Source organism: Lichenostomus cassidix, chromosome 6 (assembly GCF_008360975.1).
Source record: "Lichenostomus cassidix isolate B80296 chromosome 6, HeHo_3.0, whole genome shotgun sequence".
Classification (NCBI taxonomy): Eukaryota; Metazoa; Chordata; class Aves; order Passeriformes; family Meliphagidae; genus Lichenostomus; species Lichenostomus cassidix.
Genome location: NC_139487.1, coordinates 32,551,972 through 32,576,876, shown reverse-complemented (window position 1 = coordinate 32,576,876; position 24,905 = coordinate 32,551,972). Strand labels below are relative to the sequence as shown.

General features: G+C 44.2%; 1 protein-coding gene across 2 annotated transcripts in view; it reads right to left on the bottom strand.

The window, feature by feature from the left end:
- Window positions 1-24,905, bottom strand: part of MCU (mitochondrial calcium uniporter) — a 77,891-nt gene that overhangs the window by 11,379 nt on the left and 41,607 nt on the right. For both annotated transcript variants that reach the window (XM_085064410.1, XM_085064411.1), the window contains exon 2: window positions 1,114-1,183. In XM_085064410.1, coding sequence (XP_084920536.1) covers window positions 1,114-1,183 — 70 coding nt within the window. The remainder of the gene's footprint in view (window positions 1-1,113; window positions 1,184-24,905) is intronic.

Genomic DNA, 24,905 nt, shown 5'->3' with positions numbered 1-24,905 from the left:
TTGTTTAAACCCTCAGGTTTTCATGTAAGCTATCCAGAACAGTTATGTTCTTTGTCTTTGCACACTCTCATTATCCTGGTAGGGGAAGCAGGAACCCTTCATTTATTAGCTTTCAGAGCTTATTAACAAGCCTTAACAGGGAAAGGATCCACTCATTGCTCATGTCTGTCAGCACAAGTGCTCCCCTCCTTGTGCACAGCTTGCAGATGTTAAGCAGGCAGCAAGCTGAAAGCTGCTCCTTTCCTCTTTGCATTCTAGCACAGTGAGATTTTTAAAGTTCCACTAGTGCATCCTTTTGCTTTAGGCTCTGGCAACCTTATCAAAAAAGCTTAATGTTTGAGCTGTCCCAGAATTTTAATAAAGGAATAAGCATTGCCTTGGCTTCACAACTTATTTACTGCAGCAAATGATGATTTTGAGCAGTTTGGGAGGTAGCTGGTATGAATTGCACTTTTGTTACATAAATGAAGTTTAGGAGGTAGGCAGAGTCACAGGACCACAGATTGAGTCAGGCTGAAGGGACCACAGTGGGTCTTCTGGTGCCACAGAGGCACATCCCAGAGCACATGGCACAGGATTGTGTCCAGACGGCTCTGGAATATCCCCAGGGAGGGGACTCCACATGCTCTCTGGGCCATCTGTTCCAGTGCACAGGAGAAAAAGGAATTCCTTTCCCTACCTGAACAGGGATTCCTCCTGCTCAGGTAGAATTTCCTGTGCATGAGTTTCTGCCTTTTGCCTCGTGTCCTAGCGGTTGGTGCCACTGAACAGAGCCTGGCTCCAGTCTCTGGCACCTCCAAGACAGACAGTACCCTGAAGGGTAGGGACCATACATACCTCACAGCTACATCAGGAAGAAGTCTGGCAAAAAGACTTCGACAGTTGCACGCAATTCCATCTTTCTTTATAAAGCCCATCTAGTTTTGTAAGGACAGTTCATAGAAAAGTTGCCCATTGCCTTAATTCTTCTTGACATTGTTCTCTCTGTCACTTCCTTAGCTCCAAACGGGTTGGTGCCCAGCCAAAAAATGCTCAAGCAGAAAAGGGGGCAGGGAAGGAGATGCGCGTTGGGGAAGCCCAAGTGAGGCAGGAATTCCTCACGCGTGTACTCACCATCAGAGGGCACTACGGTACTGCAATACACCACTCTCACGCTCTGCCAGGGAGACAGCCGCTGATGCACCTGGAAAACACAGGCACAGCAAAAAGGACAAATGCTCAGAGTCTGGCAAGATCGCACCCCAGCGCCACCTCCTGTGCCCCCACCTCCCGCCGGTCCCTTCCCCAATGCCTGCGCCAGGCACTTCCTCCCCTCCGCCGCAGGGACAGCCACAAACTGGGAGCACCTGTCAGGAACAGCCTCTTCCCTTCCCATCTGTCACCCCACAGGGTTCCCCTCCTCAGCCAAGTTCACCTCTACACACCTCATGTGCACACACCTAGTCGAGAGTCTATAACAGAACAGCTGTGATTTGTTTTCTTTAATGTAACATGCTTTTAAAGCCACATGGTCAAGCAGTTTAAGAAATCAATTTAGCTTACTACACAGACACAGTAGAAACCATATCAAAGCATGAGTCTCTAAAGGTAAAAAAAAAAGTTTTTGCATAACCAAGAGGGATGTTTACAGAGTTGTGGATTAACAGGTTCATTCTCTTTGGTAGTTTTCCACGCCAACATTGCTTTTTTTGTGTCCTTACAGAAGGAAACCAGACTCTGAGATACAAGTAGTAAACACGCCTGTTCATAGAAGAACAAATTGTTCCAACATAAAAAAGCAATAATTGTAATACTGAGCTATAAAAATAAAAAACGACAACAGCCCGATAAGAAGAAAGCACATGAATGGCTTGTAGGTCCTGCAAACTTAGCAAGGGATTGATTTGCCCATGAAAACCTAGAATCAGACTGATTTAAAGACTATCTTTTAGATTACATTATACTGGTCATATACCAATCCTCCCCCAACAGCAAAATTACAGCTCTGGCACAAACCAGCCCAACTGTGAAACAGAGTAAGGCATAACACCAGCTCTCACCTGTCTCTGGTGGTTTTTATTTCAGTGGCTAGCCTCAGATTTTTAAACAGCTGTGGTCCAATTCAGGCATTCCTATGGTCTGGGATACTTTTCCTTTGCTGATTGCTAAAACACAGCTGCCAAACCTATATTTCTATAGAGGTATCCCACAGGGAGGGCTTGTTTAAGTAAATTTCTAATGAAGTTTGCAAACAAAACCCAGGTTGTTGATTATTTCTCTGCCAAATTGTCCAGACCTCTGTTTTTCATGAGGTTGCCTTTGATAATCTATTTTAAATGGCTTTAATTGCTACTTCACTCTGAAGCCTGATACCCAAACCAAGGATAGCTTCCAGTAATCTTTCTTGAAAGCAGGATCTTTGGCCCTGATGGTCACTGCATTGACAGTTCTAGAAATTCACTGTGATATATACTACATGTACACTTCATTTCTATCAGTTTTGACAATGAAAATCACTCATTTTCAATTTGCCTCCTCTCAACTGCATTATCAGCTTCCCAGGGTCAGGTCAAACAGGCAGCTCACAGGAAAAGAGAAGTGGGCACTAAACAGCTGTAACTAAAGTGGGAAGTTGCATGTCTCAGTAAAAGTAATGTAAAAAACAGCTGTGTGTTGGGAACCAACAGAAAAATTTACCTTTTTGCTTTTGAAATAACTAAGTCTTCTGGACTGACACCAAGTGCTACTGTTGAGCAACCAGGACCACCCCTCTCACCTGAAGAAACACAGGTTTTAAACTACAAAACCATCTGAGAAAAACACAGCTACAGCCCCGCATCCTGTACAAATCCAGCTCTGTTGTCTTAGCATCACTATTATTAACAAAGTCAGAAGCTTCAAGGATCAAAAGTGGTACCACATGCAAATTAGTTTTCAGAACCAATTTTTACCTAAAGAGGGGAATTTTAAGCCTTCTAAAAATAGTATCAAATACAATAACCAGTGGGCAGAATTCACAGAGTGAGACACAAACCCTCCTCAGTCAGAGACTGTAAACAGTCAAAGGCTGTTTATAGACCTGTTTTACCTGATCCCACAGCACAGCTAGCAGCGACAGGAGGTTTTCACTGCTTTACTCTCCCCCTTTACACAACATTAATCATCCATTTTTGAAACACTGCACAGCAGGACTCTGCCTCTCTACCAGATGTAAACAGCAACCCAAAACCGCAGTTCTCAGAAAATCCTAAATCCCGCTAAACCCAGCATTATCCCATTGCAAAATAACCATGTAACTAGAAGATATTATCAGGTAGCACATGCAAAGACTTTACCTTAAGGCTACGAGTATCTGACAGATACAAGCTCACTCCAGAAGCCTCCTGCCCTAATACTTTACAGGCAAGAACAGGGAAAAGGCAAAACAGGTTGAAAAAACAGGGCATGTTAGGTGACTCATCAAAAAGCTGAAGTGTCCCTGGATTTAACCTCTTGGACAGTTCTTGCATTCCAGTATGGGCTGATCCCCTCTGTTTCATTAACACCCCCACTCCCCAGCAGCGTGCTGCCAGTACATTTTATAGGAGAGATGTTGTTAAAACACACTTATCTGTCACTCCTGCAGCCCTGAACTGCACCGTGTGATATGTGCTGCTGGTACAATTCCTTATCTACAGAAATAGTCTCTGCTGGGTAGGAAAAGGGGGGGAAGGAACAAATGAACTCAAAACTCAGCAGAGACCGAAATGTCATGATATGTCATCCAAGGTTAGGAAGAGCTTAACGTGTCATCTATCATTTTTATTCCTGAAGGGAGACTGTTGTTTTAAAATTGAGGTGGAGAGAAATGTCTGAACCCTTTACCCAATGTCTGCAGTTCAACAGCTTCATACAGAATGGTGTCAGAAGGCTGAGGCTGGAGATGGGAGAGGTGCAGGGCAGAGAGAGGAACTTGTTTCAGGCTCTACTGACCAGATCTGCCCCTCAGGCAAACAGACACGAGCTCACCCCTCCTTCAGCAATGAAGTGTGGAATAACTACATCCAGATTTCAGCTGAGACAGAGACTTGTCCATCTCTACCAAAATAAATAACACTTGGAGTGTGAAAGGCACCAAAGCCAGACCACTGAAATGAGCACCAGATTAACTTTCTGGGTTCTTACAAGAACACACTCAGGAATTCACTTTCCACATCCATCAGATCCTTGGTTTCCAGCCTTATCTGCAGTAAGATGCATGTTAAGAGGCTCAGAGTTATGCAGCAGCTACGCTCCCAGAATGATTAAAGGAGCAAGAGGAAAAAAGTCCTAGTTCTCTGTCTAAAACTAAGGCTTCCTCCAGCCATGTCCAGGTCTTCGACATGTTGGTCGTTAGACAGCCCAAAGGTAAAAACAACAGCATCTCTATAGGTCCTAATGTAGCTTTCTCTACATGGGTAACAAAGTTAATCAAAGCCTTGCTGGCAAAATCAGCCTTTAAGCTACCACTGAGGGCTCTCTGATGGGAAAAGAAGGAGCAGCTCCTGTTCTCCACATAGCAATTATCAATGATGGAATGCTAACAACTTTAGGAAATTGAGTCTCCAAACCCTAATTAAAATCAGAAAAGACCTTGTCCTGAAAAAAAAACCACCCCAAGCATGAAAAAAGGTGAATGTCTTACTCTAAAACCCAAGTAAAACATGCTGCTAACTCATTACCTAGAGTACTAGTGCAGCAAGAACTGCAGTGCTTTTGTGAAAACCAGAGCATTCTCTGCACAAAAATTTCTTACTACAAGTGAAGCATTTAAGAGACACATTAGCAACTGCCACTGGCAACAGATATTTTACAAATTACAAGGGGCCTCCTTTAACTGTGATACAAAGCAGCTCACCTTTTCCAATAAGCAACAGCTATTTTCCTCTCTATCCCAGCTTTTACTGCATGAAACACTGAATGTCTTTCCTGGCTCTAAAAGTGGTGACCTTAAAACCACCAGGCTGGAATCTCAATGATGAAAACTGCTGCGAGCTTCCCCAAGCAGCCACAGCAACCCAAACCACCCTCCCCAAATGTGCTGAAGGGCTCCATTTATCCATCTTTCCCTCATTTCGGCTCCTGTACTCAATCTGTTAGATTTTGGTCTCTCCTAAACAGTACTTCGATCCTAAATCACCAAGTCCCCTTTTGTCCTGCCTCTTTTCCCTCCCCTCCACTCCAGCTGTTTGCAAAGTAAAGGAGACTCAGGGCAAAACCATGCCCTGACCAGAAACCTGCTGTCCAAGAGCTGTGATGTGTTACTTCCCAACACAGCCAGTGTTTTAGCACCAGCACATAAGCTCTGACTGGATTTAAGTACATTTAGCTTTGGCGGATTGACTGGGGCCAGCTGCCCAGCCAGCTGCTCAGGAACAGGATGGGAGGATGGGAGGATGGAGGATAAAAGGATAAAGGCAGGGAGATCACTCACCACTCCTCACTGGCTTAACAGACTAGACTAGGTGAAAGTTGACTTACTGCCAATTAAAGTAGATAATATCAAGAAACATGCTGCAATTCACACTTTCCCCCTAACCCAAGCCTTTATGCAGGATCCAACTCTGCCCAGAGACCTCTTAGACCCAGACACTGCACACAGAGACCCCTCAGCACCAAACACCCCACAGAGATCAGAGACCCTTCAACCCCAGACCTCTCAGCCTCCTGAGACACCCCTCAGCCCCAGACACCCCACACAACCATCACAGACAGTCCTCAGCCCCACGGCACCCCACACAGCCATCACAGACAGCTCTCAGCCCCAGCCACCCCACACAGCCATCACAGACACCACACAGCCATCACAGACACCTCTCAGCCCCAGACACCCCACACAGCCTTCAGAGAGCCCTCAGTGCCAGGCACCCCTTGCAGGCCACAGAGACCCCTCAGACACAGACACCTCCCACAGCGACCCTCCCTGCCCCGGGTAACCCAACTAGTGACTATTAAACCAGTTTGCCAATAAAACCCTTCACAAATGAAGCAGCACAGGGCTTTGAGCACTCACAGGACCACCCCAGCCCACAGCAGCCCCTCACACAGCTCTGAGGGCAGCAGGGGGACAGGGGCAGGATGGCCATGTCTCATGAGGGCTCAGCTGCTGCCAGTGCCACTGCCCTGCCAACTTCAGCTAATTCCCACTAATTCCTCCTCAGCATCCTCCCTGCCTTCCTCAGGCACCTCCAAAGGGATCAGAAAGGGCCAGTCTGCCATCAGAGGTCTCTGCCTCCCTCTCTCATACCCTTCTTTTCTTTCTGAGGTACCTGAGCACCGCTGCATGCTTCCAGGATCTCTCTTTATGAGAAAAAAATTATTTAAAAAAGAACCCAAACAAACCAAAACAAACAAACAAAAAAACCCAAAACCAAAAAACACCCAAAACAACAACAAAAAAAAACCCCAAAAAACCCCCAAAAAACACCCAACCAAACAAGAAAACACCAAAAAAGCCCACCTCAATCTTCCTTTGAAATTAAGCCCAGCTCTACCAAGGATTTGCAACCCTGTATGAAGAACCTTCTCCAGCTTCTTGCTACGGTTTCTGGATACATTCATGTAGTCAATACGACTGTGTACTGTGTGGTATTTTCCTCAAGGCATACACTAGGCTGCTGTTTGGGAGTCTGGGATGTGATAAAACACCCCTTGCTCCCACAAGGGTACTGCTCATACTGCATCCAGGCAAACCCCAGGGAATTTGGCTGGAGAGACAACACAGTGGGGAGTGTCCCTGTACCTGGGAGCTGTGCCCTTGCAGTGACAGCGACAAGCCATATACTTCTGAGCACAATTTTCTCCACCAAGTCCAAACTGCTGCCTTTTTAAACCATACAGCTCATCTCCCAGGACCCAAGCACTTGTCTGATTAAATCCCACAGGCTTGAACTCATTCCTCTCTCTCTTTGACAGTACTCCCTTACTTCATCCCACTCAAGAGGTCAGACTTTGCACCAAAAAGAACATTTTGCGCCCACTGCCTCCACAGGGCAGCATTTCACGCTGATGAAGGTCAAGAAAACATGAGCCCAACTGAACTGCCAAGCTATTCCTCTTGGATTTTGTTTTTCTTGTGTTCTAAAATCAGGCTGGAGACGGACACAAAAAAAAGGCAATACCAGCAAACTGTGGGAAGTGTTATTCTTTACATTTGGAAGTACTTTGTATGACCTACACATTAGCAAATGATCTTCATTTGCCTCAGTTCTTGTTCCTGCCTGAATTTTCTCTTCTTCCAACATTAGTACAAAGCTCCATCACATCTGCTAGGAAGGGAACATAAACAGGAGGTGAGCTATAAATACTCCCTTCTCATCCTGCTTCCCTTGCCCATCTGCCTAAAAAGAAGCAGGTAATCCACAGTGTCCAGGAAGAGGAGGGGGCAGGAGGAAAGAGATTAATTTTCTGCAGAAAAGGGAAAAAGCAGGGATGAAGTAACTGTTCCTCATCCTTCATTGTGCCTTTCTCCCAGGCATTACTGCTACTCTGGAGATACTGAAACAAGGAGTTGCAGCAGGGACTGTTGCTGAGCAGGAACATCACTGCATTTGATAGCTTTGATTGAGCCTCTGGGAGACAAGAGAGGGAAGACGAGGTAATAAAAAGGAAAAAAAATTGAGCTGACATGTTAAGCACATCAGTGAAGCAGAATCTATTGCTTTTAACAGGTGCTTCCCTTGCCACCATGCACACCACCTTCCCCTCAACTAAAAACCAAATCAAAACCTCAAAACCCCAAACCAAAACCTTCTCTCAACCTATAGTTTTAATTTTATTGCAAGTGTCAACAACTGACAGAGAATAACCCTATTCCTATCTCAAGACAGGTAATAGCCAGGGTCCACCCAACCCCCACACTCCATCTTTCATCCAACCTACACACAACTCCTTCAAACCTTTGGCAGGCAACACAAAGTAGGGCTGGAACATCTCCCTGACAGTTTGTGATGCCAGATCAGTTTCACTAAGAAAACATTTTTGCTTTACTGAAGTAAGATGGTTTGGATTCCACTTCTTTAATACAATCCTCATGGTTAATGGGAAAAAAAAAAAACCCTGAGAATTTTAATTCCTTTGAATCCTGAAGGCTTGAAACACAGAACCCAAACAAAAACACTAGGATGTATTTAAACCTGTGTCAGCTTTGAAACCCAAGATCTAAATTCCTTTCTCTAATTTCCAGATTCACCACTTGAGAGTTATAAACCTTTTCACTAAGATTCTTCTCAAAATTAAGGGGGCAGTCAACCACTGTTTAAGAAGAAATTTGAAGAATTCTGAGCTCACTAATTTCAGGGATTTTTGTCTCTCTCAGCCACTCACAGCTGAAAACTGCTTAACTAAGAGAAAAGGCATCAGATGGATTCCCCTCAGCGATTTCCCCAGGGCAGTTTAACTGTTCTTTTGTTGTTTGGTTTCTTGTTTAATTTTTTTCCTCTAGCAGTTACCAACCTCATTAGGTAACTCCTTTAGTCTTTGTTACAGTCAGTTTAAAACAAAAGCTCTTGCCCCTCTTCTTCCACTACAAAAAGAGCTTCCCCCTGAGGAAACAGCACCTCACTGATGAATTCCAGCATCAAGAACGAAACAATAAGCAGAGTTATGAAGCGAGATTCCCACAAGTGCAAGGAAATTCCTTCTGCCTCGGTGCGTGCTGGGGAGCAGCCAACTCGTACTGGTTTTCCAGGGAAATAAACTCTGAAATGAGGGAACCTTGCTTTCAGCTCTTGAAAAGACACAGCAGGCTCTTGCAGACTCCGGAGCCGGCGCCAGCACACGCACAGCTTGGGAAGGAGCTGCACGCTCTGAAATATTGAGAGGTGCAACATCCTGCAAGCCACAGCAGCCCGGCACATCCCACTGCTCTCCTACACCAATTCCCTGTAGGAAGGCACAACACGAAAAAATTTCATCTCTCTGACTGACCTTACACCCGGGCTTGGTCCAAAAAGGGGTAGAACAGAAAGGTAAGTACTCTCAGACAGCAAGAGGCTTTACCCACAAAGTCACATCCAGCCAGTCCAAGCATTAAAAGACAAAAAGCGGTTCCTTCTCTTGGATTGCGAACCTTACAGGTTGATTACAGGGTGAGCCTGGAGACCAAACTCACTTTAGGACTGAATCGTTTATGAGGCACTTAGCAGGGAAGTTAAGGAGTGTTGCCCAGAAGTGCCAGACAAGCTTTATAGATACTCTCATAAGTTCAGGCTAAGTTTGGCTACAGATACCTGCAGCCAATTAACATTGGCCAGGCTTTTTCTGGAAGGTAGACCAAAGTGTAAGACGTTCAACCTGGCATTCTGCTTTCTGCATTCAGTTCGTGGCAGTTCAATACCAGGTGTGATTGATTTTTACTGTACTAATCCTTTTGCCAGTTACACACACATCTCATGAAGTCCTGGAAGAATGCTCCATTTGATTAAGGGTGGATGCCTAACATTTTCTCCCTGGATTCACTGCCTGCCATGAGGATTGTTACTGTGCAACTCTGCCATCCAAATCCCTTATGCTCCCTGGCAAGACCATACCAGAGCAACAGAAGGAAATGAATTTTAATTTTTTTTTAATTGCAACAAAAATATATGAAGGTTTTAAAGTCATTCAAGAACACCATTTCATTGTGCTACCAGACCACAGATCAAGGATACTTACATGCAAAGTTAATATCCCTATATGTTAATGTTTAATATCCTTTGGTTAATGATGCACTTTTACTTATTTTGCATGATGGTCTCCCTCCTGTGCCCTAAGAGAGGAGATGGTGCAATGCTTACCTCCTGTGTGCCATAGGTACGTGCCTGGAGAGGCAACTTGGCAGAAGTTAAAGCACAGTGAAAGGCAGTGCTCTGCAGAGGCAGATCTTTATTGACACACTAATAACGTGCAGGAGGAACACAAACACGTTAATTTTGAACCTGATGCTTAACTAGTGTGTTAAAATTAAGTTTGAAGATTTCCCAGTTCAGCTTTTCTCAGCTCATCTCACCTGGTCTGTTTGCAAGAGGAAGAGGTCATACAATCACAGAACCACTGAATGGTTTGGGTTCAAAGACACCTTAAAGATCATCTCCTTCCAACAACCCTGCTATGAGCAGGGACACCTTCCATTATCCCATCCAACCTGGCCTTGGACACTTCCAGGGATCCAGGGGCAGCCACAGCTTCTCTGGGCACCCTGTGCCAGGGCCTGCCCACCCTCACACAGGAGAATTTCTTCCTAATGTCTCATCTAATGGCTTCAGTTTAAAGCCATTCTTCCTTGCCACTCCAGGCCCTTGTAAATAGTATCCATATTTGTGTAGGCTCCCTTCAGGTTCTAGAAGCTTGCAATTAGGTCCCCCCAAAACTTCCCCAGGTTGAACAATCCCAATTTTGCCAGCCTTTCCTCACAGCAGAGGTGCTCCATCCCCCTAACCACAGGAAAGTAGGGCTGACTCCTTCCATACAGCACAAGGAGCAGCCATAGGTTATCCTGCAGTATTTTGTGCATAATTTCAGTAACACAAACTTGGTCCTGGCTCCTCTGGAGGAGGAAAAGCTTTTATCACCTGTGGGACTGCTCCCTAAACCCCAGCCTTGGCAGCAGGTGGGACTGACTGGAACACTCACCACTTCATAATCGGTCATGTCTGGCAAGATAAAGCAGGAGGGCCAGAGATCGAAAGGTTTTTATTTAATTGACCATTGATAAAGGGAACGACTGCAACAGCATCTCCTAATAGCTCAGAGCTATTCATTTGAGCATCTCTTGCACGGCATCCCTGTGCTACAAAATGGAATGTAATTATGCTCAAATGCATGGAAGCACAACAGAGGCACGAACAGATAAACAAAGGTTTAGGAAAACTATAAACTGAAGTTGATCATTTAATCTGACAGCCAGTGCCATCCTCAAAGCTCAGTCACATCCAGCCCTCCTTCAGGCTGAGCCTGGAGGGATGAGAGGCTGGATGCCCTCGGGAAGGGCTACTGCTCCCCTTCAGGTGCCACTGCAGTGCCTGTGGCCAGGCCATCTTCAGCACCAATTCACTCTGTCCCTTCTCAAACCTCCCTCCTCTCTCTTGGCAAAACCAGTCAAAACTGGGTTTATGGATACACACTACACACAAATCCACCTTCAGTTTATATAATGATTAAGTCAAGGCATCCAAGTTAAAATCATTAAAGAATTTTAAAGAAAAACAGACCAAAGACTTACCCTAACTCATCAAGTTAACCACTGCCATGATGTGTGATGAATCAGGATTACCCAAACATTTCACTCCACCTCTTTGTTTAAAAATACTGTTTCCCATAAATTTCTATCCCCAGATCACAAGGCTTGTTTTAGTAGGATTTTAACTGAAATTTTTTGAATTGTTTCAGCTCAAGTATTTTGACTTTGTTTTAAAAACACAGAACATATAATTTACTGTGTTTACACCTCCATCTACACATTTTCCCCCAGAAACTGTTTCCGCTTCATACAAAGAATAAAACACAAGGAGGATCCAACATGAAACAAATCCATTTTCAACAGCCAGTCCTGAAAAGCCGATTTTAACTACTTGCCCAATTATAATCCGCAAACCACACATCAGAGATAAATGTGCTACAAAGGGCTTGCAGTTCACACTTCTTTCCTGTATGAAGGCTGAGTCTTAATTCATATTATGAGATTGAGAAGCCTTGGAAATATATCACCAGAAAAAAAAAATTACTAGGAAAATGACCATTTTTCTAGTCCTTAAGGCCATTTAAGAATGAACAGTCCTGGGAAAAGAGATTATCCTGGGAGAGAAGGATTTGGAATGGAAAGTAACAGGAGATCTTTGGCTTGATCACTTCCTTTCCAAATCAATTAAACTGGGTTTAATATACTGTGATAGGTGTTCAGTGGCCTAGAAGAAGGCAATTTACAATTTGGCTCTGAATTATACAAGCTGTCAGAGACACCTTTACAGTTTGTATTTTCATTGACAGTCTCACAGTTAGTTAATGAAAATTGAACCATTCTTCTTTGGAAAATTAAATATACACACAAAACAGAGTAAAAAAGCCTCTGTGGAGAAGCCATGAAGTGACAGGCATCAAGGTAAGGACTTCAAAACATATGTTTTCGATCCAAGTGAGGAGGCTGGCTCAGCTCACACAGAATCGGATACTCTCCATACTTTCTTTCCAAGAACCTTCTTAATGCTTTCTCACTGCACTAAATAGCCCTGGGAACCAGGACTTTTCCTTTGATCCAATGCTAATTATGACTTAAAGCTCTTTCAACTGTGAATCCCAGGTTTCTGCTCCTCTATGGGGGTAACCTTAAGAAGCCAAAGAGAATCACCAAATCACAGACTGGTTTGTGTTGGAAGGGACCTTAAAGATGATCTCATTACACCCCTGCCATGGGCAGGGACACCTTCCACTATGCCAGGCTGCTCCAAGCCCCATCCAACCTGGCCTTGAACACTTCCATGGATCCAGAGGCAGCCACAGCTTCTCTGGGCACCCTGTGCCAGGGCTTTACCACCCTCACAAGAATTTCTCCTAACATCCCATCTAAACCTACCCTCTGGCAGTTTGAACCCATTCCCTCTTGTCTTGTCACTATCTGCCCATGCAAAAGTCCCCCTTCCTCCTTTTTTTATTATTTTCACTGTGTTGAGTGAAACAATGGAGAGAGGAAGTTTGCCCAGGCTGGTAGGACTCTGCCTTGTTTTCTACGCCTATGAAATCTGCCAGGCTCACAGCTCTCCAATCTGGCATGTGCAGTTTGAAATCATCCCCAAAATACACATCAACAAACTCAAAAGGTCCAGACATAAAGGAAGAGTGATTCAGGGCTGGGCCTCCATTACAATCCGTTTCTTTCATCCCTTCCTGCTTACACTATCTTGCTGATGGGTAAACTGTATCCAAACAACTTGCAAGTGAGCCACAATTAGCTGCCAGAGCTGCTAGTCACAATTATTTCCAACCAGCTCTGCTAAAAGCTTGCACATCCACAAATGCTCTCATGAGACATCGAAAGCAGATTCCTCTTTTCACAGGTTGGTTTTTTTTTTCAGTATAGACAAAGCTTATTGCTAAAATCAGACAGAAAGCAGCAAGGTGATGAGTTCAGGTATGAGGCCCAGGCACCTCCAAGCAAACAGCTCATCTTGTCAGGGAGCAGGAGCCCTGATGGCACTCTGGAACCAACTCGGATAGCTGAAACCTTGCGTGCTTTCCCAGCACAGCACTGAAAACACATTAGCCCTTGAGAAAGCATTAAGAGAAGCACAAAAATAGCTGGCTGGGAGCAGTGTAAGTGGCTGTCCAGACAAATACTAGGAGAATCCATAAAGAGCTCTAGAGGCAAAAGAAATCCTCAGTGGGAAAGCAGACCATTGTTGCAGACACGCAAACCAGGAACACTTACTTCAAGTTCAGACTAAATATCAAAGATCACCCATTTCTGAGGGGAAACAGTCACAATGGAAACTAAAAACATGCACAAAGCACAGCTGGGAAAGCAGTAGCTAGATGGGTATAGAGCAGGGGAACAGGAGAAACACAGGTCACAGCCTTGCTATAACGCTGCAGGACACTGCACCAGCTGCAATCATATTTGCTCAGGAATAAAAGAACCCAGCAAATCCACCCAGCCACAGCACATCCCACATGGATTGTCTACAGACAAGCACCATTTCTGCAGTGCCATTTGCAATGACCTTGTGCCATCACCAATAAGGAGGTTGTAGAGCAAACAAATGCCCCAATTTTACCTTGCCCTTTCATGCAGTGGGCACAGTGTACCTGAGTGTTTTGGAGCCAGTTTAAAAAGGCAAGTCTCATCTCTACACTGTGCTCCTGTAATTCAAGAACATCAGTATACACTTGGGAAAAGAAATTCAGGCCAAGTTACAACTGTAAGAGGTTTGAATCACACTTGGATGGTGGGTGACTGGCACACCCTTCTCCTCTGGGGATAAATTTCTTTTCCACATTAGGAACTCAGATTCATTCCCATATGCCTACAGGCAAGAGGAACAGAATTAAAGTTCAGAGTTTTTTCTGGCATTGAGAGGTTCTCAGCATGCAAATGCTAACAAGGTATTTACTAAATTATGCTGTATTTGGAAAGAGGGGCAGGGGGAAACCTTGGCCTGTTCCAATCTTATTGAACGAGGTCATCACCAGGTTGTCACAAGCCCCTACTTACACCAAGGGGCTGGGCCCCATGTACTTGAAAACACCCAGTATTTCAACTTTTTAACTCGTCTCCCAGTAACAAAGAGACACAGTAACAGTGACAGTCTAGAACAGTCTACTGCAGTTCTTGGCTTGGAAACATTTGTGAGACCTGCTCTATTTCTCATGATAGGCGTAATTTGTTATTCATATATACATATATACACACACACAATGCGTTTAACAATACAACAGCAGGTGTGACAGACCAACAGACACAGCAATAAGTCTGATCAGCAATAACTGCTCTTCTTATCACCTTCTGTAGGTAGGGAAGATGGATTTAAATCCAGTAAAACATTAAGTGTCACGAATTTAACACCATGACACTCTGGATTACCAAAACTCCACCCTCCAGAACACTGAAAAATTCAGAGGCATCATCTCCCAGGCCACTGAACAACCACCACTCCTTTGGTTTTGGGGGCTGGTGAGAAACCCATCAGCAAGTTTGTAGCAAAGTGTGTGGCAGTTCAGGACATGACTCCTGGGAGAGGGAGCTTTCTCATGCACATTATTAATTAACATGAAACTCCTTTTCTGGAATTCTGCATCTTCCAGACAGAGTCCTGCCTAAGGAAGATTAAATAGCTGGCTTCTCCAAAATAATGACTTCTAGCATCCTGTAAAAGTCACTCCTCTTACCCAAGTATTGGATCCATAATTTCCCTGGACAGAAGCAGCTCCTCTGATGTGTAAACCTCCAGCACGCTGCAGAAATCCCAGCAGGAAGTGAGAACGCTCTTGGTCCCTGCTGGCTGAATACCGTGAGTGTGCAAAGCCAACTCCATCTCATGCTGTGGTGCTGCTCCCTTGCTGATCCAGCTGAAGAGAGTCACTGGATCATGGCAGCTCTTTTCCAGGGAGTTGGCATTGGCTGCAGTAACCTGTGTGGACGTTTCCTTCACAGCCACCTCAAGGCTACCAAGCCACAAACCCCTGAAGTGTTGTAGATGCCTACCTTGTACCCTCCTGGATACCAGGGTACCAGAAGTTTACAGAGAGGGGTGGTAAAACTGCCCCATTGCCCCCCTTTAACAGCCCTGCACAGAAACACCAACATCTTTGACACATCCTAGTGCAGGTGTTGGCTGGGTAAGAGAAAACAGTGACTTGTGGACCTTGTAGAAATGGAATTTACAAAGACAAACACAAATAAAGCCTGCACAGCCCCAAACAGATTTCAATAAGCTTTCCCCACACTATTTTCAGCCCGTCAAGAGGCTTAAAAATGCTCATTCTGATCTGGCTAAAGGCAATTCACGCGAATGTCAGGCTCACCCTAAAGGGGTGACACAAACTTCTTTTGGTGCTCCAAACCTTCTTAGAATCATATTTAAATGCCAACTCTTTCCCTGCTTCCCTCTTCTTCCCATAAGCCACGATTTCTTTGACTCTCAGTCTAATTAGGAGATAATTTTAACTCTGTCACTGGTTTGATTGCACTGGTGCTTAACCATGCTATTAAGCAAATCATTAGCTGGCATGTGGTGCCTTTTCCATCTGACAGAGACACACTCAGTCTTGGTGAGGAGGATGGGGGGAGAGTCCAGAGAAACAACCACTGCCAATCCTTAGATTGCACAGGCTACAGCTGTTAAAGCTCCACTTGGGCCAGCCTATCCACTTTATCATGAACAACACAGGCAAGACAAGCAGCTCTAAGTGCAGTCCAACCTGCCTGGCATCTCACACCCAAGGTCACCAGTGAAGAACAACAGGACAGCTTAATCCTGGAATCTGAGCAGCAGACGAGCTGTAGCAACCAAGCAGACAACCAATTTTCTGTACTTCAGCACCACCTCAAAGACCCTTCTCTGCTCTGTTTTTACAACCCTGGGGTCAGAGACTGCCTGTGGCACATTGTAGCAAAGGGCATTGGAGCCCATCAGTTCCAATTTGGAAATGCTGCTTTACATGTCTATCTTTCCAGGAGAAAATAAAGCAGGTTCAGACATTTGCTGCTGCCTGAAGAAGAGCAGCATTTCCATCTCCTGTGTCTCACTCACATCCATTTGGAGCAAACAACTTCAAATGAGCACTGAGTTAGACAGAACAAGGAGCTTTTCAAAAACCACGTAACAGCTGGCTAAGTTCTATGAAGGGAGTGTTTTCCCATCTATTCCACCTTGTGATTCCTTCAAGGATCCCAAATGAAGTGCTTAACCAAACAGTAAGACATCATTTAACAAGTCAGTGTGCCCAAATTGATTGTTAGGGCATCAGTGAGTCATAAACTGCCAAGTTCAAACAGCTGTTTCCTCCTTCTAGGAAAACCTTCTGTCCAACATGCAAATTTCCATGGAGGAACCATTTTGCAAGCCTGTGACACCAAAGTCTCCTGCAGCAGCAGCCACAGCTGCTCACTTCACCAACTACCTGTGTTCAGCAGCTGCTTCAGCAACACATTCCCTCCACAGCCCTTCTCTGAACCAAATCCTTGTGGCTTTGCTGGTGTGAGGATCAAAGGCAGTTGTACTCCAAATTACACAGCAGTGGATTTATAACCACAACCACAGGCCTTCTGCAGTCCAGCCAATGACTGAAACGCATCTAAAAAGAGTGTTATTCCTGAGCTGGTTTCTTGTTAACAGTAGACCATGTAAAGAGCTGGAAACATCAGTTCATTCAAAAAGACAAGTCATGAGCTGCCTTTGTCTGGTCCTTGGGAACAGCAGGAAAAGGTTGAGGTAATAATGGAGGTTTTAAACTGGTTGTCAGTGTTTGCTCTTCATAGAAAGTACATTTCACATCAGCCATTTGGGTGACTGGCACCTTTGCTTCTCCTTTTCACGTGCTACAGCAGCTGGGAACAAGAGGAGTCTGATAAAGAGACCAAGCAAAAATGTTCAAGACTCTTTAAAAGGTATCCCACAGGATAGAAATCCCTGAAGGATTAACACCACCAATACTTTGTATACAATACAATTTTATATTAAAAGGGGAAAAAAACCCTCCAAGGTCTCTTGCAAATCAATCCTGGGAATCCATTTTCCCTGCTTTTTGCCATAGTAGCCAAGTTTACAGTCCTGGGCCATGGAGAAGCAGCCAACCTGGCACAGCTGGGGAACAAAACAGAATTCCAAATGGGCTTTTAAAGGTCTCCTTTACTGCCTTCATCTTAAGCTACAGCACAGACTGCCAGTGCTTTGCTGCTCATTGCAGCAGCTACTTTGCCCTAAAGTGCCAAGAAAAGTCACCTGTGCTTCACAAGGCACAGATGGAGATCACTGCCATGAAGTCACCATGGCCATCTTAGCAGGGACCACCACAGCCAGGGGACAAGCTCTACCAATAGGAGAAGGCACACAGAGTCAGCTGGCTGATTTCAGAGCTGCTGCTGACAGCACCTATGATTTGTGTGGTTACAACAACATTTCTGAAGCCATCAGCTGGTAGCAGCTTACTGGCTATCAACAGGAGCAAGACAGAGAGCAAATTCATGAGCTACCAATGGCACTCCTACCAAAGTCCGTGAATACTGATGCCACTAAAACACAAACAATTCTGTAGAACCTGAAAGAGTTGAGATTCCTAATTATTGTTTTACTATGAAAGGAAAACTAGGGGCTTCAAGTACCCCCAAAGCTTGATAAACATTAATACACCAAAACAATAAACCCAAGGATGACAAAGAAGACTGTTTCACTCACTCTATTTTTCTGAGCCAGTGCATTTATACTTCCTCTTTCCCCCCCCCACTTAAGGACACCATCATCCACTTAACTGTACAGAACAAGCAACTAATAGAAGTCACACACAAGTCCAGGACAAGGGAGATTTTAGTCAAACAGCTCTCACACATTTCAGACTGTAGTCTTCCAAAACTTTTTTCTTTCTCCTTTTTTTAAAACACAACTTAGAAACAACAAACAACAGCTCCAGTAGGAATTAAACTTTGATAACCCATTTGGCATGCACACCTGGCACACTGGGGTTTAAAGCTAGAGTCATACTGCCAGTGTGGACAACAGGCACATCAGTGACCCACATGAGGTGTGGGTAACTAAACTTTCAGATCAGCAACCCATTTATGTCCAAAATAAACCAGAGACAAGCACTGTCAAAGCACCCACAAGCATCTGCTGGGCACAGGCAGTACAATAGAAGAGCCTACTGAGCCCTAAAGCCAGTGACAACCACCTTCAAGAGGTAGTGAGCAAGCCTGTCTTGAATTGACAAACAGAGCACAGTCATCTGGAATTATTGAGAATATTTCTTCAGGGCAGTCCTAAAATACAATGGACTTGTGACATGCTTGGGCTATGCCACAGATCAGGCAACCTCTTAGATTACACTTGCAGCTGTTTCCTCAGCTGTCACCAGCAATCTGGGAATTCCTCATGGACAGCAGAGGCTGCCCTTGCCCTGCTCACCAGGTCCCACCACCACATTCCTGATCTCAGCATCTTCCAAACACAGTTCATATAAAAACACCGTATATAGCACATACCCCACTAACAGAAGCACATCAGGCACTCCTCCATCATCTTTCCAGGGAGAAATAAGAAGCTAAACCTTTTTCTTTGTAACTGCAGGACTGGGAAAGAGTTACAGGGTTAAAGTGAAAAGTTCTGTCAAAGACTACCAGTTTTGGCTTAAAATTTGAGTGGAACATGCCTCTGCTAGTCACCAGCTTAAAGAACAACATATTTAAGAGCTGTGAGAGAAAGAAGAAATGGTGGCTCAGCAGCAGTTCTCAGCAAACTCACAAGCAGAGATCCACACCACCAGACTTAGTAGTAGAAAGTGAGTATAAGAGACAAGGATCAAAACCAAATTCCAAATGGAATTTTCTGTTACTAAATGCCAGGTACAGGCCTGAAACCCATTTCTGTATGGCCCTGAAGATTTTCACTTGACCCTTAGCACACCTTATTTCAGGGTTTCTTTAATGGGTCAGAAAGACATGCAGGTGTCAGCCCCACCCCTCACCCAGAGCACATGTGCCTGAAAGAGTGCAGCAGTGGAGCTCAGAACCCATCTCCTGGGAGCAGGCAATGGGTTACAAATGAGCCACTTCAGCATCCCTCTGCCACTGCCACATTTCTATGTGCTCAGCGAGGAAAAACCTCCCTTTCCTGCAGGCTGTCTCCTGACAGCCTTCCCAGTTATTTTACTCATGTTAAGCTTTTCTCTCTTCCCAGATACCAACCGTACTTTAATGTTTTACAGAGACAACTCAAATTTACCAGGGGAAGGAAATCAATGCCTTCTTCCACTGTCCCAAGTTTCCAGTCACCCAGACTGTGCTGTGTTGTTACCACAGGGGCTTGCCAAACCCCAATACTCAGCACTGTGTGGTGCCCCCGACAGGCTTCCCCAACATCCACACTCCTCTCTCCAGGTGTCCTTGCTCCCTGCCATTCAATCACTCCTTGCTCTTTATCACAAACCAGGGGAACTTCCACAGCTATTTCCTTAGAGAAGCAAGGCCAGGAAAAACATTTTCCTGAGCTGTGCAACTATCAGTAGCTTGTTGGCTCACAGTTCATAAGAAAAGTTATCACTGGCTCATAGAAAGATCTCTAATGCAGCTAAAATATTTCTGGCACAGAAACAATAAAAAAATGAAGTGTTTCAAATGCCTGGATAAATTTGCTACAATAGATGAGAAAGGGCTTTCTAAGCAAGTTTATCCATGAGATCACTGCTTTGCCGTGCACAGCAACAGCTCGATTAATCACAAAACTATTTGCAAAGACTTGCCAAAAAGAGAGGAATAACAGAACAGAGCCTGCAGAACAGCTCCCCATCACAGGCAGCAACACACACATAGTCTTCATCCTCCTGCATAAGGAACTACTCAAGACTTACCTCTGAATTGGAAACTATTTCTTTTCTATTTAAAGGAACTAATAATGCAAACTGGCTGTGTTCTTTCTCAATTGGTTGCTGCTTTATTCACTACAATCCTCTGTTTGCACAGCACTTAAAGTTCATTCAGTTCTGTGAAATGAAAGATTTCATGCAGGAAAGAACCAAGAGAGGTAATTCAGGTACACAGTGAGTGATTTATCCACGTACCTCCACATAGGCAGTGTTCTTCCTCCAGTCAATAAACTTTATTCCTCCTTAGGAAAGATCTGACACAGATATCAAGCACGAAGAAATTGTCCAGCTCAAAGTGGGAAGCACACAGGTCAAAACACACTATCCAGCTCCAAATCACCATTTTTATTTCTGTTGTGACCCCTGCAAAATAAACTTCCCTTTTATAGTAAGAGTGAATCCCAGTGCTACCAGTTCTTGCTGTATTCCCCCCAAACTCCTCATATCCCCCTTAGCCATCCTACTCCCCCCCACTGTGCAAGGAAAAACTGCCAGGTCCTTGTTACTTCAGGCAAACCCTCCAATATTTCAGTTCTACTGCCAAAAACCAGAGACTATAACTTCTGGTATTCAATAGCCTTACAAGTATCCAAGTGTAGATGAGTCATCAGTGTAAGATTAAAAGGAATTGATTTTTGAATATTGCCAGTAAAAAAAAAAAAGGGTTTGTGGAACAGACAACTTACAATCTTCAAATATGAGTTTCTCTTGGTGAGCTCTCCCCTCAAATGGATGGTGTCAGTTTGATGCATCAGTGCATGCTAGATCAATGCAATCCTAAACTTTCTGTCTTCAAGAAGTTATCTCCCAAATCTGCCTGGGAATTGTTTAAGCATTACACAGGCTGAAAAAAGAATAAATCAAGCCCAACTATTGAAAACATAAGTAATTCATCTAGCAAGCTGAGAACAGAGACAACCAACCATGAATAATGCAAGAGGGGTAAGACCCAAAATATTCCGTTCAGTCTATTACCTGCAGCCTGAAGTGGTGATAAAATACTTGATTAAATTGGAGAGCAAAAGCTGTTCAGCACAATTACTGGATAAATATTTCAGAGCAATTTTCCTGTTAAACATTTGGAGTCCCCCTGCCAGCCTGCATTCCACCCAAGGACTCGAGGAGAGGGTTTCTACAAGAACATGTGGCCTTTCCAAAGCAGAGGTCCCAGAAGGTGAGGGATGAGCATTCACGCTTACAGAAACCCAGATAAATTGCTGTGCCACTTTGCAAATTAATTTTTTTTAGCTGTAGCTTCAGACACTGTTGAGAAAACCTCAATAATTCTACTGTGGAGGTAGGATTTCAGGTGCTGCTTTAGGAAAACCTCCTCTCCTCCTCTCCCACTACCCTGTTTTAGCTGCTGAATAAAATCAGAGAAACAGATATCACAGCCCATTTAACCTGCATTTGCCCACTCACTTCACCTCATCACTGAACTACCCAGCCGTTCCAGGGAGCACAACAGAACTGCCACCAGATAATGCCAAGGTAAATCACTTAAACCAGTTATGATCCATGTTATTTCCATGCAATTTGTTTCAGAGTGATTGGGCACAGAGTTCTCTGAGCAACTTGAAATTCTAGAAAAAAATACTCTTAATTGCCATTTGAACTCTAAGGGAGGAATTTCTCAGCACCCAGAAGGGAAAAGAGCAAACCTTGTGCAAAGAAGGGCAGAACCTGGTGTGGGGATCAGCAGGTGAGCCCTGCTAGTGCCTCTGGGCACTGCCCAGCTTTTTGTCATAGCATTATCAAGGCTTTGGGGATTTTCTCTGAAAGCCCTGTACCTGGGAGGAATGCCACAGCAACCCTCAGCCTGCATTTGGAAAGGGAAGGGGAATATGTTCACTAAAGCTAACCTTGGCTCTAACAAAAAGTAACTTGCACATTACCACTTCTTCACCTCATCTTTTCCCCCCAGCCTCAATACCTGGGATATATCTGGAAAAAGAAAAAAACTCCAATTCACATGAACTCAGGTACCTTCAAAGGCATGATCATGATAAAAAGGAAAACATATTTCAGTGTGAAAAGCACACAGAGGAATGGGGATAAAGCATCAGAGTAGGAGTTTAGGACCAGCAATTGATGCTTGGATCAAGGGGGAGATTAAACACTCAGGAACAGAAAGGTAAGTTCCATCTACTTTTAATGAAGGAAAAAAGTAGATGCCACCGAATTTAATCAAGCCTGGCAAAACCTTCTTCCCTATTCTTTCTGGGTGGGTTTAGCAACAGTGCAACAAAAATCAGTTTGGTGGAAGTGTGACTTCAAATCCAGGCCATTTCAAGAATATTGAGCTTCAGTAAGTCAAGCCACCAGGCAGGAAAACTCATTAGGAATAGTCGTTTTAAAGTCATTAGGCTTTAAAAACATCCACCATTTCTACTTTATTTTCCTGGAATGCCTCATATCCAGCAATGAGGTTTCCCTACACTTAGGTACATCTATCCACAGCTGTATAATCCTAACTCCCAGTTTATCTCTGAAAACACACAGCATGTCAATTGCCATGTATTTAATATACTTTCTGATTTATTTAAACCAAAGAGAATTCCTAAAGAAGACATTTTTATGACTTATTCTAATTGAAGTTGAAATATAAATCTCCAAGTCAAATGTAGCTACCTTAAGGGTACTTGATAGATCAATACTCTAAAACACATTATTCATAGCATTTAGGTTAAGAAATGTAAAGCTGCTGCTAACTATAATAATAAATAGACATAAAGGTTCATTACATGATGGCAAAAAACCCCACAAACTTTTGAAGCTTCCAGAAGAAATCTGGAATGATGATCCTTGTGGGTCCTTTCCAAATCAGAATATTATGTGACTCCGTGAAATACTGGAGATCTGATGTCTGACTCATGGAATTGGAAAAGTAAAATAAACATAAATTGGTTTTGCATCCAGAAACAAGTCTGATAAAGATAACATGCACAACAAAAAAAAAAAAGGGTCTTTAGGCATCCTTATCATAAAATATTCCACGCCTGACTTTGGATTTTGACAGTCAGTACTTTCCATTTGGCTTTACCTGCCTTGTGATAAAAAAAAAAAATTAAAATTAATGCCCATCCACAATTTTATTTTTGGCCATGGACAAAGCCAGGCTCTGTTGGCTTTTTGATCATCCAAGATGCTCCAGGGAATTTCCGCCGGCACGAGGAGCACAAGGAGTCTGTGCCAGCTCAGCATCCCTGCTCACCCAGCCCATGCTGACCCATGGCTGAGGTCACTCAAACAACCCAAATCCCTCCCAACTTGGCATCAAACTGACAAATCCCTTAAAAGAGCTCTGCATCCTGTCAAGAGATGCCACTTTAAAAGCCTTTCCTCTAGTTACAGTGGTCAGTGGGTCTGAACACCAGGGAGTGGAGATACAGAAGCTGTTAACAAGCAAGACTTTGGGCTTTCTTTTGTAAAAATTAGTTATTTAATAGCAATTCTAGAGACTGAACCTCACGTTCTTTTTCATCTCAGCACAAAAGAGCCTCAGAGATGCAGAAATTCTTCAATTCCACCTGAAGGCACATGTGTTCAGACAGCATCTTCAAACATGCTGAAATTCCTTGGGGTTTTGTTATTTAAAAGCACAGGAGTCTTGCATTGTGGAAAATTAATCCAGCTGCTACACTGCAGGACAATGAGGACAAGATTGGCTCAGTCTCTCCCAGAGGCTCAAAGCACTGTACACGAACTGCTGCAGGGAAGCATTTCCTGAACCAAGCCAACTCCCTCAACAGGTTTATTTTACAGGAACACTGTTTGCCAAAGGGAACAGCAAGGCATGTCAGGATCAGAACTAGACTGTCACCTCAAGCTGCTTTCACCCCAAATCCTGCTTTTACCCCATACTGCTCTGAGGTTAAGAAATCAGCAGCATCTCCATCATTTGGAGAAACCATGAGGCATTGCTAATGCTGCTGTGGGCAGCACTGGCCTCATGTGGCAATATCTATGCACTTTCCAAATGTTAGCGTCCAAAACTTTAGACTGCAACAGCACCAAAATCTGCCTTTGGGAACTGCTCCTCCTCTGGCACCTTTATTACCCCACCTGATATGTCAGCATCATTTTGACCTTGCTCAAGTCTCACACAACCCACAGTCCTTCACCCTTCACCCTAATTTCCAAGACACCTTGGAGCTTTGTGAGATAAGTGAGTTTGACAGAGAATCTTGAACACTGCAGCCAATAGGAAATCCAAGGAATCAATATTTCACCTCCCCTCTTGGGACTGCACTTGTAACAGGACTAAGCTCTGGCACTGCTGTATCCCTCTCCAAGTCCCCACTGCCAGAATATTCCCCAGGGGCTGCCAGCAGGCATCATCCACCTCAGACCAGTCTGAAGTGTTTGCACAGCATTCTCCCTCCGAGGAAGCTTTAGGGAAGAAGTTTCCCTGGAGCAGAGGATGCTAACAAAAGCACATTACACCAATCATGAGCACTGTTGCTATAAAAATGTACCTTAATTTACTATATTAATTAAGGAGACCCCAGACCTTGCTGCTGCTGACAGGGGCTGCCTCCCAGCTCCTGCCCATGGTGGTGCTCTGATGTCCTCTGGTTTACTCAAGCTCATCCATTTTTTTCCTGCAGGGTGTTATCAGCTAGATAAGAGAATCAATACAGCTTGCTGCCACACAGCTGCATAGCTGGTTTTCTTGCTTGCAACTGGAAGATGAGAAATACCCCATCATAATCCCTGCTTGCACCTGGGGTTGAAAACTTCTTTCTAAAAAGAAATCAAGGCTAGCACTGGTGGAACTTCCCCTGTGAATCATAGCACTTGCTGGCAGATCGTTTGCATCCATCCTTGCTCCCCTGTGAGAACCACACAAGCATCACCAAAAC